Source organism: Oncorhynchus mykiss, chromosome 8, assembly GCF_057628025.1.
Source record: "Oncorhynchus mykiss isolate SJ-2025 chromosome 8, ASM5762802v1, whole genome shotgun sequence".
Lineage (NCBI taxonomy): Eukaryota > Metazoa > Chordata > Actinopteri > Salmoniformes > Salmonidae > Oncorhynchus > Oncorhynchus mykiss.
The window spans coordinates 45,012,845-45,029,713 of record NC_143029.1 but is presented as its reverse complement, the minus strand read 5'-3'; the positions used below and the strand labels follow the sequence as shown (position 1 = coordinate 45,029,713).

The following is a 16,869-nucleotide window of genomic DNA, read 5'->3' as shown; positions in this document are numbered from 1 at the left end:
TAGTGAGATGGACACAAATAATGCTAAGCTAACTAGCAAACGTCACACATGGATATTTGTTATTCAGCGACATAATGTAGTTAATTTGGTACGAGGGGCATGGTGAATGTGTTAACTTGGCGGTTAGCATTCTGGCTATATGACTAATATGCAGCTGGCTGGCACGTGGCTAGCTAGCCGATTTGGCTGGCTGGTTAGGTTAGCTGGCTGGATAAGTATTTGGGTCAGGCTGCAAATGTTAGCTGGCTAAAATATTTCGCTGTCAGTAAAGCAGTCCTGTGATAGGGCAAACACTATGAGGATTTACATACAGAGAGCTCAGCTTGCTATGAACGTGTTCTGTCAAAAGTAATGTTGCCACCTATTCATGTCATGTTGGATAAAAACAAGTGGGACTTGACGTGGGACGTGCGTCGCTGTTTGGGAGCCTCCTGATGTCAGTGAATTTGAGGTCCTACCAGCCAAAGAGAGGGGTTGAAGCTATAGACTTCCTCTCTTGCGGGTGGTTACTGTTTTTGTTTCTATTGTTAAAACCCACCTGTCAGAGTTTGTTCACAAATACGGTTGTAAATCACACTAAGATGTGTTTAGCCTCAATCTACTGTCTAAACCTACCTGATTCTAATTTCCTTAGTTCTATCTCAAAAAGACTATTAGATCATTCAGAATACCAACTTGTTGTGGGAGGAGATTTTAAATCAGGTAAGTAATTCTCAGATAGGTCTCATGTTTCATCGCACTCTCAAACTGATCAGGCCTCTGGTGATCTCATTTGCAGCAGAGCTTAATATTTTAGATGCCTGGAAGGAATTTGACCGTCAAAGACAATACTTTATTTTCTTCAAGACATAATAAATTTTCACGGATAGACTACATATTTGTCTCTCCATATATAAACAGGTGTATTCACACAACCGAGCTGCTCCCCATAGTCATATCTGACCATGGAGCGGTCATTTATAGTATCTGGCTTGACAGCTTCAAACAGAAAGGTGCCAGAAGATGGCGCTTTAACACAACATTGCTACTGAATATGGATTTTTTGACACAACTTTCATCAAATTTGAAATAATTTTAGTTTAATACAAAGACAGCTACATTCCCTCAGTCACTGTGGGAGGTGGCAAACTGTTTTTTTGAGGGGAAACTGTGCCTCGTTTGCCTCACATCTTAATTCAACTTGCAGTAAAAAAGTAGTAGACCTGGAAAAACAGATTGCTCTTGTTGAAAATGAGCAGAAACAAAAATGTACAGAGCAAAAGGGGAAGATTTTAACAGCATTAAAACATGAGTTTAACACTTCACTACAATATAAAGCAGAATTCATAATGCATCGCACAAGAGTAACATACCATTCTGAAGGGGAGAAAGCTAGTAGACTTTTGGCTGCAAGGCTTAAGCAAAATGAGGCCTTTTCTTGTATCAATACAATTCAAACACCATCTGGTAAGATATCACATGACCTGTCAGACATTAAAGATACGTTTAGGCAGTTTTATTCTCAATTACATACGACAGAGGCGAACCCTGGTCATAGTAAGATGACACACTTCTTATCATCATTGGACCTTCCAACATGACAATCTGGATTCCTTGGCTCCCAACTTACTTTTGAAAAACTCAGGAGTACATTAATAACATCTATGAAAAGAGGTAAATCACCAGGACTTGGTGGTTTCCCTCCTGAGCTGTTTCTTGAAATACGGGATATTGTCGTGCCACTAATTCATGGTTCTATCAATCATGCATTAAAACATGGAGAATTTCATAGAGACCAAAACACCTCACTGATTACAGTTTTGTTAAAGGGTAAATCTCCCCTGGAATTTAAAAGTCATAGGCCCTTAAGCCTTATTACAACAGAGCTCAAGCTGTTTGCAAAGGTACTTACCATCAAACTGGAACTGCTTGTCCGAAATCTATTTAGCGATGATCAAACTGGGTTTATAAAGGGTCGTTTAGCCTCAGACAATTTTAGATTGTTTATTCCATATCATAAATGAGTCCGAAAACGACTCAGACAGTTTACAATCCAAGTTAACACCAACTAACTTAATCTCCTCAACTTGTTCAACAGCCACACCATTCATTACCAGATTCAGCTGAGGTCTAGAACTTAGGGAATGATCTGTACCAAATTCAATGCTCTTAGTTTTAGAGATGTTCAGGACCAGTTTATTACTGGCCACCCAATCCAAAACAGACTGCAACTCTTTTTTAAGGGTTTCAGTGACTTCATTAGATGTGGTTGCTGATGCATATATGGTTTAATCATCAACATACATGGACACATATGCTTTGTTTAATGCCAGTGGCAAGTCATTGGTAAAAATAGAAAAGAGTAGAGGGCTTATAGAGTTGCCCTGTGGTACACCACACTTTACATGTTTGACATTAGAGAAGCTTCCATTAAAGAAAACCCTTTGAGTTCTATTAGATAGATAGCTCTGAATCCACAATATGGCAGAGGTTGGAAAGCCATAACACACAGGTTTTTTCAACAACAGGTTATGGTCAATAATATCAAAGCTGCACTAAAATCTAGCACTACCGCTCCCGCAATCTTCTCATTATCAATTTCTTTCAACCAATCAGTAATTTGTGTCAGTACAGCACATGTTGAGTGCCCTTCTCTAGAAGCATGCTGAAAGTCTGTTGTTTACAGGAAAGTAGCAATGTATTTGGTCAAACACAATTTTTTCCAACAGTTTGCTAAGAGCTGGCAGCAAGTTTATAGGTCTGCTGTTAGAACCAGTAAAGGCCGCTTTACCACTCTTGGGTAGCGGAATTACTTTGGCTTCCCTCCAGGCCCGAGGACAAAGACTTTCCTCTAGGCTCAGATTAAAAAATATGACAGGAGTGGCTATAGAGTCAGCCACCATCCTCAGTAGCTTTCCATCTAAGTTGTCAATGCCAGGAGGTTTGTCATTATTGATCGATAACAATAATTATTCCACCTCTCCTACACTAGCTTTAAAAAATTCTAACTAATGCTTTTCTTTCATTATTAGTTTTGTAATGCATGAATACAATTGCTCACTGTTCATTGTTGGCATTTCCTGCCTAAGTTCGTCCAATTTGCCAATGAAATAATTGGCAACATCAAATGGTTTTGCAATGAATAAGCCATCTGATTCGATGAAAGATGGAGTTGAATTCTTCTTTCTGCTCATAATGTCACTTAAAGTACTCAAGTTTTTTTGCCATCATTATTTATATCATTGATCTTGGCTTCATAATACAGTTTCTTCCTCTTTTTGTTGAGTTTAGTCACATAATTTCTCAATTTGCAGAAAGTCAGATGTGCAGCCAGACTTATTAGCCACTCCTTTTGCCCTATTTCTTTCAACCATACAGTTTTTAAATTCCTGTCACGCCCTGACCACAGTTTGCTTTGTATGTTTATATGTTTTGTTAGGTCAGGGTGTGATCTGAGTGGGCATTCTATGTTGTATGTCTAGTTTGTCTGTTTCTGTGTTTGGCCTGATATGGTTCTCAATCAGAGGCAGGTGTTAGTCATTGTCTCTGATTGGGAACCATATTTAGGTAGCCTGTTTTGTCATTGTGGGTGGTGGGTGATTATCTATGTCTACTTGCTTGTATGTACAGTGGTTCATTAGCTTGACGGTTGTCACTTTGTGATTCTGTCACTCTGCCGTGACAGAATCACCCACCAACCAAGGACCAAGCGGCGTGGTAACTGACAGCGGCAGCAGCAGCGGCCGAAATTTCAGGACTCCTGGACATGGGAGGAGATTTTAAACGGAGAAGGACCCTGGGCACAGGCTGGGGAATATCGCCGCCCCAAAGCAGAGCTGAGCGGCGGCGATATGAGGAGGCAGCACGACAGCGCAACAGGTACGAGAGGCAGCCCCAAACATTTTTTGGGGGGAAGCACACGGGGAGTGTGGCTAAGCCAGGTAGCAGACCTGAGCTCACTCCTCGTGCTTATTATAAGCAGCGCGTTACTGGTCAGGCACCGTGTTATGCGGTTAAGCGCACAGTGTCGCCAGTACGTGCCCATAGCCCGGTGCGCTATAGGGCAGCCCCCCGAGAGTGTGGGCACCCAGCCAGGGCGTATGGTGCCTGCTCAGCATGTCTGTTCGCTGGTACGCCGTTTCGGTCCAGGGTATCCTGCGCCGGCTCTGCGTGCTGTGTCTCCAGGGCGCTGGGAGGGTGCAGTGCGTCCTATGCCTGCGCTCCGCTCGTGCTGGGCAAATGTGGGAGTGGAGCCTAAGGGAGAGGTGCGCATAGTAGGCACTAGATCTCCAGTGCTTACCCACAGCCCGGTTCAACCTGTGCCTGCACTCTGGAGGGTCCGGGCTAGAGTAGTTATCCAGCCTGGGGGAGTGGTGCCAAGGCTGCGCTCCAGTGCTCCCCCACAGCCCGGTCCTTCAGGTGCCTCCTAACACCAAGCATCCTGGAGGTCTCCCCAGCCTGGTGGGTCCTGTGGCAGCCCCACGTACAAGGTTGTCTCTGTCTCCTCCCTACAGGTGCTCCCGTCTGTCCAGCGCCGCCAGAGCAGCCCGTCTGTCCAGAGCCGCCCGTCTGTCCAGCGCCGCCAGAGCCGCCCGTCTGTCCAGAGCCGTCAGCCAGTCCGGAGCTGCCCCACAGTCCGGAGCTGCCCCTCAGTCCGGAGCTGCCCCTCAGTCCGGAGCTGCCCCTCAGTCCAGTGGGGCCCTTTAGGGTTGCCAGTACTAGGTTGGCAGCGAGGGTCGCCGTTCCTAGGAGGCCACAGAAGCAGACTAAGACTATGGTGGAGTGGGGTCCACGTCCAGCGCCAGAGCCGCCACCGCGGACAGATACCCACCCAGACCCTCCCCTATAGGTTCAAGTTTTGTGGCCGGAGTCCGCACCTTGGGGGGGGAGGGGGGGTTACTGTCACGCCCTGACCATAGTTTGCTTTGTATGTTTTGTTTGGTCAGGGTGTGATCTGAGTGGGCATTCTATGTTGTATGTCTAGTTTGTCTGTTTCTGTGTTTGGCCTGATATGGTTCTCAATCAGAGGCAGATGTTAGTCATTGTCTCTGATTGGGAACCATATTTAGGTAGCCTGTTTTGTCATTGTGGGTGGTGGGTGATTGTCTATGTCTAGTTGCATGTTAGCTCTGTTTCATTAGCAGTCACGTTCGTTTGTTTTGTTAGTTAGTTCAGTTTACTTCGTGTTTTTCGTCATCCATTAAAATTATGCATTCACACCACGCTGCGCTTTGGTCCGCTTCTTACGACGATCGTGACAATTCCTCATCAATCCATGGAGCCTTAACAGTTCTAACAGTCAGTTTCTTAACAGGTGCATGTTTATCAATAATTGGAAGAAGCAATTTCATAAATTCATTAAGTGCAGCGTCTGGATGCTCCTCATTAATCACATCAGACCAACAAATATTTTTAACATCATCCACATAAGAGTCACAGCAAAATCCTTTCTATGATCTCTTATACACTATTTTAGGCCCAGCTGTTGGAACTTTGGCTTTCCTGAATATAGCCACTATATTGTGAACACTGAATCCAATGGGTCCAGTATACAGCTTCAGAACAAAGTTCAACAGTATTAGTAAATATGTGATCGATACATGTGGCTGGTCTTGTTCCTGTAGTGTTTGTAACATCCTGGTAGGTTGATTAATAACTTGAACCAGATTACAGGCACTGAGAAGCTTTGTCTTGAGCGGACATCTTGATGAAAACCAGTCAATATTCAGGTACCCAAGAAAGTAGACCTCTGTTTACATCACATACACAATCAAGCATTTCACACATATTATTTAGATTCTGACTGTTAGCACTTGGTGGCCTATAGCAACACCCCAAAAGAAAAGGCTTTAGATGTGCAAAGTGAACCTGCAACCACAACACTTCAATAACACTTGACATAAGATCTTCTCTAAGAATTACAGGGATATGGCTCTGAATATATATACAGTAACACCTCCCCCATAAGCATTTCTGTCTCTTCTATAGATGTTATATCCTTGTATTATTACTGCTGTATCATCAAATTAATTATCTAAGTGAGTCTCAGAAATGGCTAATATATGAATGTTATCTGATGTTAGCAAGTTATTGATTTCATTAACCTTGTTTCTAAGGCTACTTATATTAATATGGGCTATTTCCAGCCCTTTGCTGGGTAGCTGATCAGAGATAGACATAATACTGAAAAGAGCAAACAAAGCCAGATTAAAAAAATATACATTCAGCAGTCCATTAATCAATTGTTCCTCCAGACAGGTCAGGTCACAGGGAAGATTGAAAACAACAAACAGCAGGGATCTAGACAGCCACAAACCCGGGATAATCCGGGGTCCCAGCCACAATGGCTAACCGCGTCACAGGCTGCGCTCAAGAAAACCCAGCTAGCTTGATATGGGAGGGCCGAGCACAGGAAGTAGCTATTTCAGTAGTTTAGTTGGAATAGGGTCCAGTATGCAGCTTGACGGTTCAGAGGCCATGACTCTTTTCATGAATGTGTCAAAAGATACAGGATTTCAAAACTTGAGTGTCTCTGTTGATCCTGAAGTGAAAACTATCCTTCCTTGTTGAATGGGTGCTTTTAGTTAGCTTTGCAACAGTATAAAAAAAGTGGATTGTTCTTATTCTCCTCAGTTAGGTTGGAAAAATAGGATGATCGAGCAGCAGTGAGGGCTCTTTGATATTGCACGGTACTGTCTGTCCAAGCTAGTCGGAAGATTTCCAGTTTGGTGGAAGCTTACAATACTTTTTGTTTTTAGAGATGTGACTGCATCTAGAGTATTACGCAAGGGAAAATGTATATCCTCAGTTAGGTGGTTAACTGATTTTTGTGCTTTGACGTCCTTGGGTTGGTAGAGGGAGTCTGGAAGGGCATCTAGGAATCTTTGGGTTGCCCGAGAATTTATATTGCGGCTTTTAATGATCCTTGGTAGGGGTCTGAGCAGATTATTTTTTGTGATTGCCAACGTAATAAAATGGTGGTCCGATAGTCCAGGATTATGAGGAAAACCATTTTGATCCACAATATTTATTCCACGAGACAAAACTAGATCCAGGGTATGACTGTGGCAATGAGTAGGTCCAGAGACATGTTGGAGAAAACCCACTGAGTCAATGATGGCTCCGAAAGCCTTCTGTGCTTTTCCATCACCACCTGCCATGACTACAAGGTCCGATAGGAATTCAGGGTACTCCGTGAAGAAGGCTGTAGAGCTCATCACTCCCCCTAACTGAGAGGGCGCCAGATAATATTACTCGATGCCGACATCTTTTTAGCTGATTTACATGCTAGATTTACATGCGCTTGGTGACCTCTGACTGCTCATCCTAACATCATTGGTGCCGATGTGGATAACAACATCCCTGTACTCTCTACACTCGCTAGTTTTAGCCTTAGCCAGCACCATCTTCAGATTAGCCTATACGTCGGTAGCCCTGCCCCGTGGTAAAACAGTGTATGGTCGCTGGATGATTCTTTTTAAGTATAATATTGAGGGTAATGGAGTCGCCAATGACTAGGGTTCTCAATTTGTCAGAGCTAATGGTGGGAGGCTTCGGCGGCTCAGACCCAGGCAACAGCTCTGGTGGACATTTCTGCAGTCAGCATGCCAATTGCACGTTCCCTCAAAACTTGAGAATTCCATGGAATGTGTTGTGTGACAAAACTGCACATTTTAGAGTGGTCTTTTATTGTCCCCAGCACAAGGTGCACCTTTGTAATGATCATGCTATTTAATCAGCTTCTTGATATGCCCACACCTGTCAGGTAGATGGATTATCTTGGCAAAGGAGAAATGCTCACTAACAGGAATGTAAACAAATTTGTGCATTTTTTGAGAGTTAACCATTTTGTGCCTATGGAACATTTCAGGGATTTGTTTTTTCAGCTCATGAAACATTTTACAAGTTGCGTTTATTTTTTTTCATTATATGAAATTGTACCAAAACGTCCTTTTTCCATCACAGCTGTCATAATTTTTTTTATGGGGTATGACTTTACTCGCACAAAAACAGTGGAAGGAAACATGTTAAGTGACATAGTTTAAATTGTGATGGTGTGAAAAAAATGTTTTTGGATTCAACCTAATTTTAATATTCTGTCATAAAGAGCACATGTTGAAGTTCATACAAAACCTATTTTCCCATCTCAATATATATTTTTTACCTCTCTTCAGAAATCGGGCACTACGCTGTTCATTATTATATTTTATTTTTTATCGATTAAAACAAAAACATTGTTCAAAGCTCCCAATATGTCAAAGTGTAGGTCCATGTCTTGTGCTTCCATTGAGTGGTATTATACGGCAGATGGTTAGCGGTGTTATGGTGCATTCGTAAGCAAGTGGTAATTTACCACATATGGGAGAAAAATTCACTTGAATGGGCCTCCAACTGATAATTACTTGTCATCTATGAATCCCATTGTGAAAGGGTGAATGGAAGCTTGTTGTGTGCAACAGGGAGGGGCAATTGAATGCAAGATTCACAACAAATTTAAAATCTTAAAATATTTCTAGCCTGCTTAGTTTCTCACCACAAAACATCAGAAAATGTCCAAAAAGAGTAGAACCAGCTCACCCACGTTTACACTATGGTTTGACTATTAGATGTTCAATGTTTCTTTTGAAATTAATATGTAAAGGAAGAGTTTCACCACGTTAAAACGAGAGTTCAGTTCACATAACAGGGATGACCTTAAAATGAGTGACAGACGTAAATTAATCACAAAACATTTTGGGGTATTTTTGGGGGTTAGTGAATTAAAATCAGATGTATTGAATTCTCCATGTTGTCTATATTAAAAGGCACAGGCGTTAAAATTCTGTATTGAAGCATAATTTCTACTTTTCTACATATAATTTTGTGGAATGACCCAGTACACACAAGTTCTGCCCGTTGGATGTTGGTTGCAATGCTCTTGTCAAGTTCGTTTATATATTTGTCATATGCACATGAAAGACATGGAGTCACTACATGACCGATAATGCATTGTTTGTAGTTTAAAAAAAATATGCATGTGTCACGCCCTGACCTGAGTATTCTTTGTTTTCTTTATATATTTTGGTTAGGTCAGGGTGTGACATGGGTGATGTATGTGTTTTTGTACTGTCTAGGGGTTTTATAGGTTTATGGGGTTGTTTACCTACTAGGTATTTATGTATGTCTATGGTGGCCTAGATTGGTTCTCAATTAGAGGCAGCTGTTTATCGTTGTCTCTGATTGGGAACCATATTTAGGCAGCCATCTTCTTTGGGTATTTCGTTGGGATATTGTCTATGTGATGTTGCATGTTAGCACTCTGTTTCTATAGCGGTCACGTTCGTCTGGTTAGTTTGTTTGCTTGTTTTAGTGTATTTAGTGTTTTTTCCATCTTTCATTAAATAATGCATTCACACCACGCTGTGCTTTGGTCCGCTTCTTACGACGATCGTGACAGCATGTTAGTAATTTTGGTATGTGTCAAGTACAATAAAACATTATTTTGATAAAATATATTGTAGTGGCGGCTGCCTATTAGAAGACTTGGAGGCGTGGCTTGTTGGGGCATGGCTTTGTTTCAGTGCTTTATGGCCTCATGAGAAGGCCTGTCATGCCAGTTCATTTGTTCTGATGTGTTCTGTAATTAAACCAAAGAGTTAATTTGAACAAATGATCAAATAAAAATGTATATTTAAATATATATTTTACATGAATTGTTTTCCTGTATTGGTTCTGCGATACAGTTTGAGTCGAGCCCTTAGAGTAAATTAAATGGCAAAATGGAGTGAGTTGGGATGAAAACCTACTGTACATGGGGTTTTGAGTTGCCTTTGGGAGCCTTTGCTTAAAAACAATAGTCACTGAATCTTTTCCCAAAGTTGACAAAGTAGATGCAGCATAACACTTAGGGTTAAATTAGTTCCTAAATATCACTAATTAAGACGTGGGTGCCTTAGATAGCAAATGAAGCGGTGTGGGCATATTTCAAATGTAATCGTCATTGTTTTGTCTCCCTCATTAGATTGTAAACTATTTCAGGAAAATAACTACGTACAGGCAACACGTGCTATTTTAATAGACCTGCCATATCAAAAGAGGGTTCCCATTACTTAGAAATAAATAATATGGCTCCATTAAGCTCCATTTTGCAAAGGGCATGTTTTTTTCTTCATGAACAGCAGTTCAGAAATCAATTGTGGAAGTCTGGTGTTTTCAACAAACATTACAGACATTTTTCTGTTAAAGCTACAATCTGGGATTCAAACAATAACAAAACCGTCAACCCCGCTACTTGTTTTGGTAAACAGTTGCGGGTTGGGGATGGAGAAATATAACCACTCTCAAATTTAAAGACGGTGCTATAGATGCAAGGACAGACCATGAAATCTAAATTATAGTTATAACAATGTTTCTAAGCTAGACAGTGTTTGTTCACAACTACATTGTTTTATAGAATGGAGTAAAATAAGATTCTAATAGGGGTTCTGATAGAATAGTTGAACTAAGCTCATGAGGCATTTAAAAGTTGTATTCTTCAAGAATCAGTGGCTGAAATTCTAAAATGTTTACCCAATTTCAGTTTGACATTTAAAACCTTCAAAACCAATTAAATATATTTTCAATAACCAAAAAGATTGTATTTTCAGGGGTTTGATACTGGTATACATAACTGAAAGTAAAAAAGACGCAAAAGCTAAACTTGTAACGTGTAAACTTGTAAATATAACGTGTGCGCTGGAAGTCGAGAAGCAAGTTCAGGGAGTGAAGAATTTAATAAATAAACAAAACATAATATGAAACACGAACAACGCACAGACATGAAACAGAAACATCTGGAGAAGGTACCAAAGGGAGTGACATATAGGGAAGGTAATCAGGCAGGTGATGGAGTTCAGGTGAGTCTGATGAGGCACTGGTGCGCATAACGATGGTGACAGGTGTGTGTAATAATGAGCAGCCTGGTGACCTAGAGCACCAGAGGGAGTACGTGACACTTAAGGATAGGAAGAATAGAGCTACCATGTATCACACTTGTATTTCATGAGAATGACCGACCTATAACTCATATTTATTTCTATATCGTATCAGACTCGCTTTTGATAAGAATGAGAGATCTATAAGTCATATTTCTATCTGAATTATGTCAGGTCGCGCAAAACATAATTCAGCTTTAACAGTACAAAAATGAATGTACCAATTGAAGTAAAAGAAAAGAGGGACTTTATTGGGGTTACAGAGGAACAAAATAAATCCCCCGAAAATCTTTATTTAGTTTGGACAGCATTCACTGTGAAGAAAAATGTGCTTTGGTAGGCAACTGAGGGATGGATCACATGAAACAATACTATAGTGCAGTGCATTCGGAAAAGTATTCCGACCCCTTGACTTGTTCCACATTTTGTTACGTTACAGCCTTATTCTAAAATTGATTAAATTGTTTTACCCCCTCATCAATCTACACACAATACCCCATTATGACAAAGCAAAAACAGGTTTCTATACATTTTTACTCAGTACTTTGTTGAAGCACCTTTGGCAGCGATTACAGCTGCCAAAGGTGTGACACTATAAGCTTGGCACACCTGTATTTGGGGAGTTTCTCCCATTCTTCTCTGCAGATCCTCTCAAGCTCTGTCAGGTTGGATGGAGAGCGTTAATGCACAGCTATTTCCAGGTGTCTCCAGAGATGATCGATCAGGTTGAAGTCTGGGCTCTGGCTGGGCCACTCAAGGACATTCAGAGACTTGTCCCGAAGCCACTCCTGCATTGTCTTGGCTGTGTGCTTAGGGTTGTTGTACTGCTGGAAGGTGAACATTCGCCCCAGTCCGAGGTCCTGAATACTATGGAACAGGTTTTCATCAAGGATCTCTCTGTACTTTGCTCCATTCATCTTTCCCTCGATCCTGACTAGTCTCCCATTCCCTGCCGCTGAAAAACATCCTCACAGCATGATGCTGCCACCACCATGCTTCCCGGTAGGGATGTTGCCAGGTTTCCTCCAGACATGATGCTTGGAATTCAATCTTGATTTCGTCAAAACCAGAGAAGCTTGTTTCTCATGGTCTGAGAGTCCTTTAGGTGCCTTTTGGCTAACTCTAAGCGGGCTGTCATGTGCATTTTAGTTGCTTCCGTCTAACCACTACCAAAAAGGCCTGATTGGTGGAGTGCTGCAGAGATGGTTGTCCTTCTGGAAGATTCTCCCATCTCCACAGAGAAATTCTGAAACTCTGTCAGAATGACCATCGGGTTCTTGGTCACCTCCCTGACCAAGGCCCTTATCCCTCGATTGCTCAGTTTTGGCCAGGCGGCCAGCTCTAGGAAGAGTCTTGGTGGTTCCAATCTTCTTCCATTAAAGCATGATGGAGGTTACTGTGTTCTTGGGGACCTTCAATGCTGCAGAATTTTTTGGTACCCTTCTCCAGATCTGTGCCTTGACACAATACTATCTTGGAGCTCTACGGACAATTCCTTTGACCTCATGGCTTGGTTTTTGCTCTGACAAACTGTCAACGGTGGGACCTTTATATAGACAGGTGTGTGCCTTTCCCAAATAGAGTCCAATCAATTTAATTTACCACAGGTGGACTCAAATCAAGTTGTAGAAACAAGGATGATCAATGGATACAGGATGCACCTGATCTCAATTTCGAGTCTCATAGCAAAGGGCTTGAATACTTATGTAAATAAGGTATTTCTGATTTTATTTTTTATGGGGTATTGTGTGCAGACTGATGAGTTTTTAGAATAAGGCTTAAAAATGTTTTTTTTTTTAATGTAAAAAGTGAAGGGGTCTGAATACTTTTCCGAATGCACTGTGTACTATAGTATACTATGGTATAAATAATATAGTATTTACTATAGTGTTTTTGCTGACTTTACTGTAGTTTTCTATAGTATTTTCAGTTAACTATAGTATAAATACTGTAGTAAAAGAAAACTGTAGTATATACTATAGTAATTAATGTCATATTTTTGCAGATTGTAGTATACTGTAGTATTTACTGTAGTGTTTGTAAGGACTGTACTATTTACTGAAGTGTTTTTGTTTTATCTTTAACATACTGTAGAAGTAGAGGCTTTCTCCTTTAGAAAACCTACTGGAGAAATAATAAAAACACATTTTTGATAACATGTAACCTGTAAGTAAGACTGGACTCTGAACAGCACTTCTGCTCTTTTCTACAACCTGTCTGGAACACAATACTTGGTGTGTAGGTTTCTTACTCATGGGTGGCACAAATTGCAATATGGGGGACGGGAATGGGCAGGGTATATACAAACTAAATAATGTAGTATTTACTATAGTGTTTTTTTGTATGCAGATAATACTGTAGTATTTAATAAAGTATTCTACAGTATACAACACTATTCTATAGTAAGTACTACAAATAAATCGAGAGATACTACAGTGTGTACTAAACTATATAATTTTTTTATGTGGGGAACATCACCAATGTAAACAGGAAAGGATATAACTCAGTTCAAATAAAAATGGACTACAGAGTAAATAAACACACGTTCAGGAGGGTTTCTTGTACGACCACCATAACAATACACAATGATATACTGTACTGACATCTATGAGAATCTCTCACTTGCACAACATTCAAAAAGATCTGCTGGATAGACAAATCTTGCATTTACTGTATTAAATATGTTTTACATTGATGTCAGATGATATGAAGATTTATGTGTTCATAAATTTGTCAGACCGATTTTTGATTTTCACTCTCACATCAAAGGGGGAACGTCTGGGTCGTCCACAAAGTTATCATAAAAGATGGTCTGCTCTCCAGCCCTGTTCTCTCGTGGGACAATGTTGGCCAAGTCGACCCCCAAGTGTTTACTGGGATCCACCTCCAACCTCTGCCGGTTGTTACCTTTTCTATAATGGGAACAAATACCAAGTTAACCAAGCCATATGGAAAGGATTTATACAAATTGTATGTCACTTATATGATTATGGCTGGCTTCCTTAAAATAAATATTTCCTTCCTTCCAAATGAGTACATCAAATACTTTCATTATACTGCTGCTCTTGACTGGTACCAGGGAACCAAATGTAATAATCAGGGAAAGTGCTAAATAATGCATGTGTGTTATTTATAAAGTATGCACAGTTTATAATACTACACATAATCCATATTACAAACACAAAGACTACATTACACACACAGAAATACTCCACGGCAGGACACACATCACTTTATGGACAGCAGATAGCCTCAAGTTATTTGTATTTATTAAGGATCTCCATGGGGTCCACCAACATTAAGGCAGTTATATAAAATTACAAATATTACATTTCATAACACATTTCACAACACACTAAGTTGTGTTTTCCCTGAGGCCACTACCCTACTACCACATATCTACAATACAAAATCCATGTGTGTAGAGTGTGTGTGTTTAGCATGTGCATTTGTATGTGTGTCTGTGCCTTTGTGTGTGTCTCTTCACAGTCCCTGCTGTTCCATAAGTTGTATTTTTATTATTATTATTTTTGTATCTTTGTTTTTGTTGCATCAGTTACCTGATGTGGAATATAGTTCCATGTAGTCACAGCTCTATGTAGTACTATGCGCCTCCCATAGTCTGTTCTGGACTTGGGGACTGTGAAGAGACCTCTGGTGGCATGTCTAATGGGGTGCATATGCATGGGTGCTAGTAGTTTAAAAACAGACAGCTCGGTGCATTCAGCATGTTACTACTTCTTACAAAAACAAGTGGTGGTGATGAATTCAATCTCTCCTCTACTTTGAGCCATGAGAGATTGACATGCATACATTTAAGGGCCACCCTTACTGCCCTGCAATGTTCTGAGCAAATTGTTATTTTCCTTGATCCTTCTTTGTGGCACCTGACCAAATGACTGGACAGTAGTCCAATTGCGACAAAACTAGGGCCTGTAAGACCTGCCTTGTTGATAATGTTGCTAAGAAGGCAGAGGACGGCTTTATTATGGACAGACTTTTCCCCATCTTAGCTCCTACTGCATCGACATGTTTTTACCATGACAGTTTACAATCCAGGGTTACTCCAGCAGTTTAGTCACCACAACTTGCTCTATTCATTACAATATTTAGTTGAGGTTCAGGGTTTAGTGAATGATTTGTCCCAAAAACAATGCATTTAGTTTTTAAAATATTTAGTACTAATTTATTCCTTGCCACCCATTCTGAAACTAACTGCAGCTCTTTGTTAAGTGTTGCAGTAATTTCACTCACTGTAGTAGCTGACATGTATAGTGTTGAGTCATCCTCATACATAGACATACTGGCTTTACTCAAAGCTAGTGCCATGACATTAGTAAAGATTCTTTTTTTCAAAGGGCCTAGACAGCTGCTCTGGGGAATTCCTGATTCTACCTGGAATTTGTTGGTGAGGCTTCCATTAAAGTACACCCTCTGTGTTCTGTTAGACAGGTAACTCTTGTCATGATGTGCCCCGGGGGGCAGTTTTATGGTTTTCCGACGGGTCATACATACCTGGTAGAAACTTCCATGCCGTTTTGAGGGAGAGAGTCTAACAGAACAAAGAGCTTCTCTTAGTTCAAAACTCCTAATCCCATTTTGGGAGAACTAAACAATATTTCAACTTTTGAGAATGTGTGAATGGTCCGTGGACACTTAAGTGACAGTAATGTTGAGTGTGTTTCATTTGGTGATTTCATGAAAGACAGGAATAACACATAACTGTATCTCTTCAAGTGTACATTTCCCAGCTGTCAGGTTTACATGTAAATATTGTGAAACGTACAGTGCCTTGCGAAAGTATTCGGCCCCCTTGAACTTTGCGACCTTTTGCCACATTTCAGGCTTCAAACATAAAGATATAAAACTGTATTTTTTTGTGAAGAATCAACAACAAGTGGGACACAATCATTTATTGGATATTTCAAACTTTTTTAACAAATCAAAAACTGAAAAATTGGGCGTGCAAAATTATTCAGCCCCTTTACTTTCAGTGCAGCAAACTCTCTCCAGAAATTCAGTGAAGAGCGCGGAATGATCCAATGTTGACCTAAATGACTAATGATGATAAATACAATCCACCTGTGTGTAATCAAGTCTCCGTATAAATGCACCTGCACTGTGATAGTCTCAGAGGTCCGTTAAAAGCGCAGAGAGCATCATGAAGAACAAGGAACACACCAGGCAGGTCCGAGATACTGTTGTGAAGAAGTTTAAAGCCGGATTTGGATACAAAGAGATTTCCCAAGCTTTAAACATCCCAAGGAGCACTGTGCAAGCGATAATATTGAAATGGAAGGAGTATCAGACCACTGCAAATCTACCAAGACCTGGCCGTCCCTCTAAACTTTCAGCTCATACAAGGAGAAGACTGATCAGAGATGCAGCCAAGAGGCCCATGACCACTCTGGATGAACTGCAGAGATCTACAGCTGAGGTGGGAGACTCTGTCCATAGGACAACAATCAGTCGTATATTGCACAAATCTGGCCTTTATAGAAGAGTGGCAAGAAGAAAGCCATTTCTTAAAGATATCCATAAAAAGTGTTGTTTAAAGTTTGCCACAAGCCATCTGGGAGACACACCAAACATGTGGAAGAATGTGCTCTGGTCAGATGAAACCAAAATTGAACTTTTTGGCAACAATGCAAAACGTTATGTTTGGCATAAAAGCAACACAGCTCATCACCCTGAACACACCATACCCACTGTCAAACATGGTGATGGCAGCATCATGGTTTGGGCCTGCTTTTCTTCAGCAGGGACAGGGAAGATGGTTAAAATTGATGGGAAGATGGATGGAGCCAAATACAGGACCATTCTGGAAGAAAACCTGATGGAGTCTGCAAAAGACCTGAGACTGGGACGGAGATTTGTCTTCCAACAAGACAATGATCCAAAACATAAAGCAAAATCTACAATGGAATGGTTCAAAAAT

At 40.8% G+C, this 16,869-nt stretch overlaps 1 protein-coding gene across 4 annotated transcripts in view; it reads right to left on the bottom strand.

Moving 5' to 3' along the window:
• Positions 1-11,178: 11,178 nt before the first annotated feature.
• The window catches only part of dnaaf11 (dynein axonemal assembly factor 11), a 76,011-nt gene continuing 70,320 nt past the window's right edge, over positions 11,179-16,869 (bottom strand). For 3 of the 4 annotated variants that reach the window (XM_021612596.3, XM_021612595.3, XM_021612597.3), the window contains one exon: positions 11,179-13,843. In XM_021612596.3, coding sequence (XP_021468271.2) covers positions 13,690-13,843 — 154 coding nt within the window. In that variant the 3' untranslated portion in view covers positions 11,179-13,689. The remainder of the gene's footprint in view (positions 13,844-16,869) is intronic. The other variant, XM_090243464.1, reaches the window with a different exon arrangement.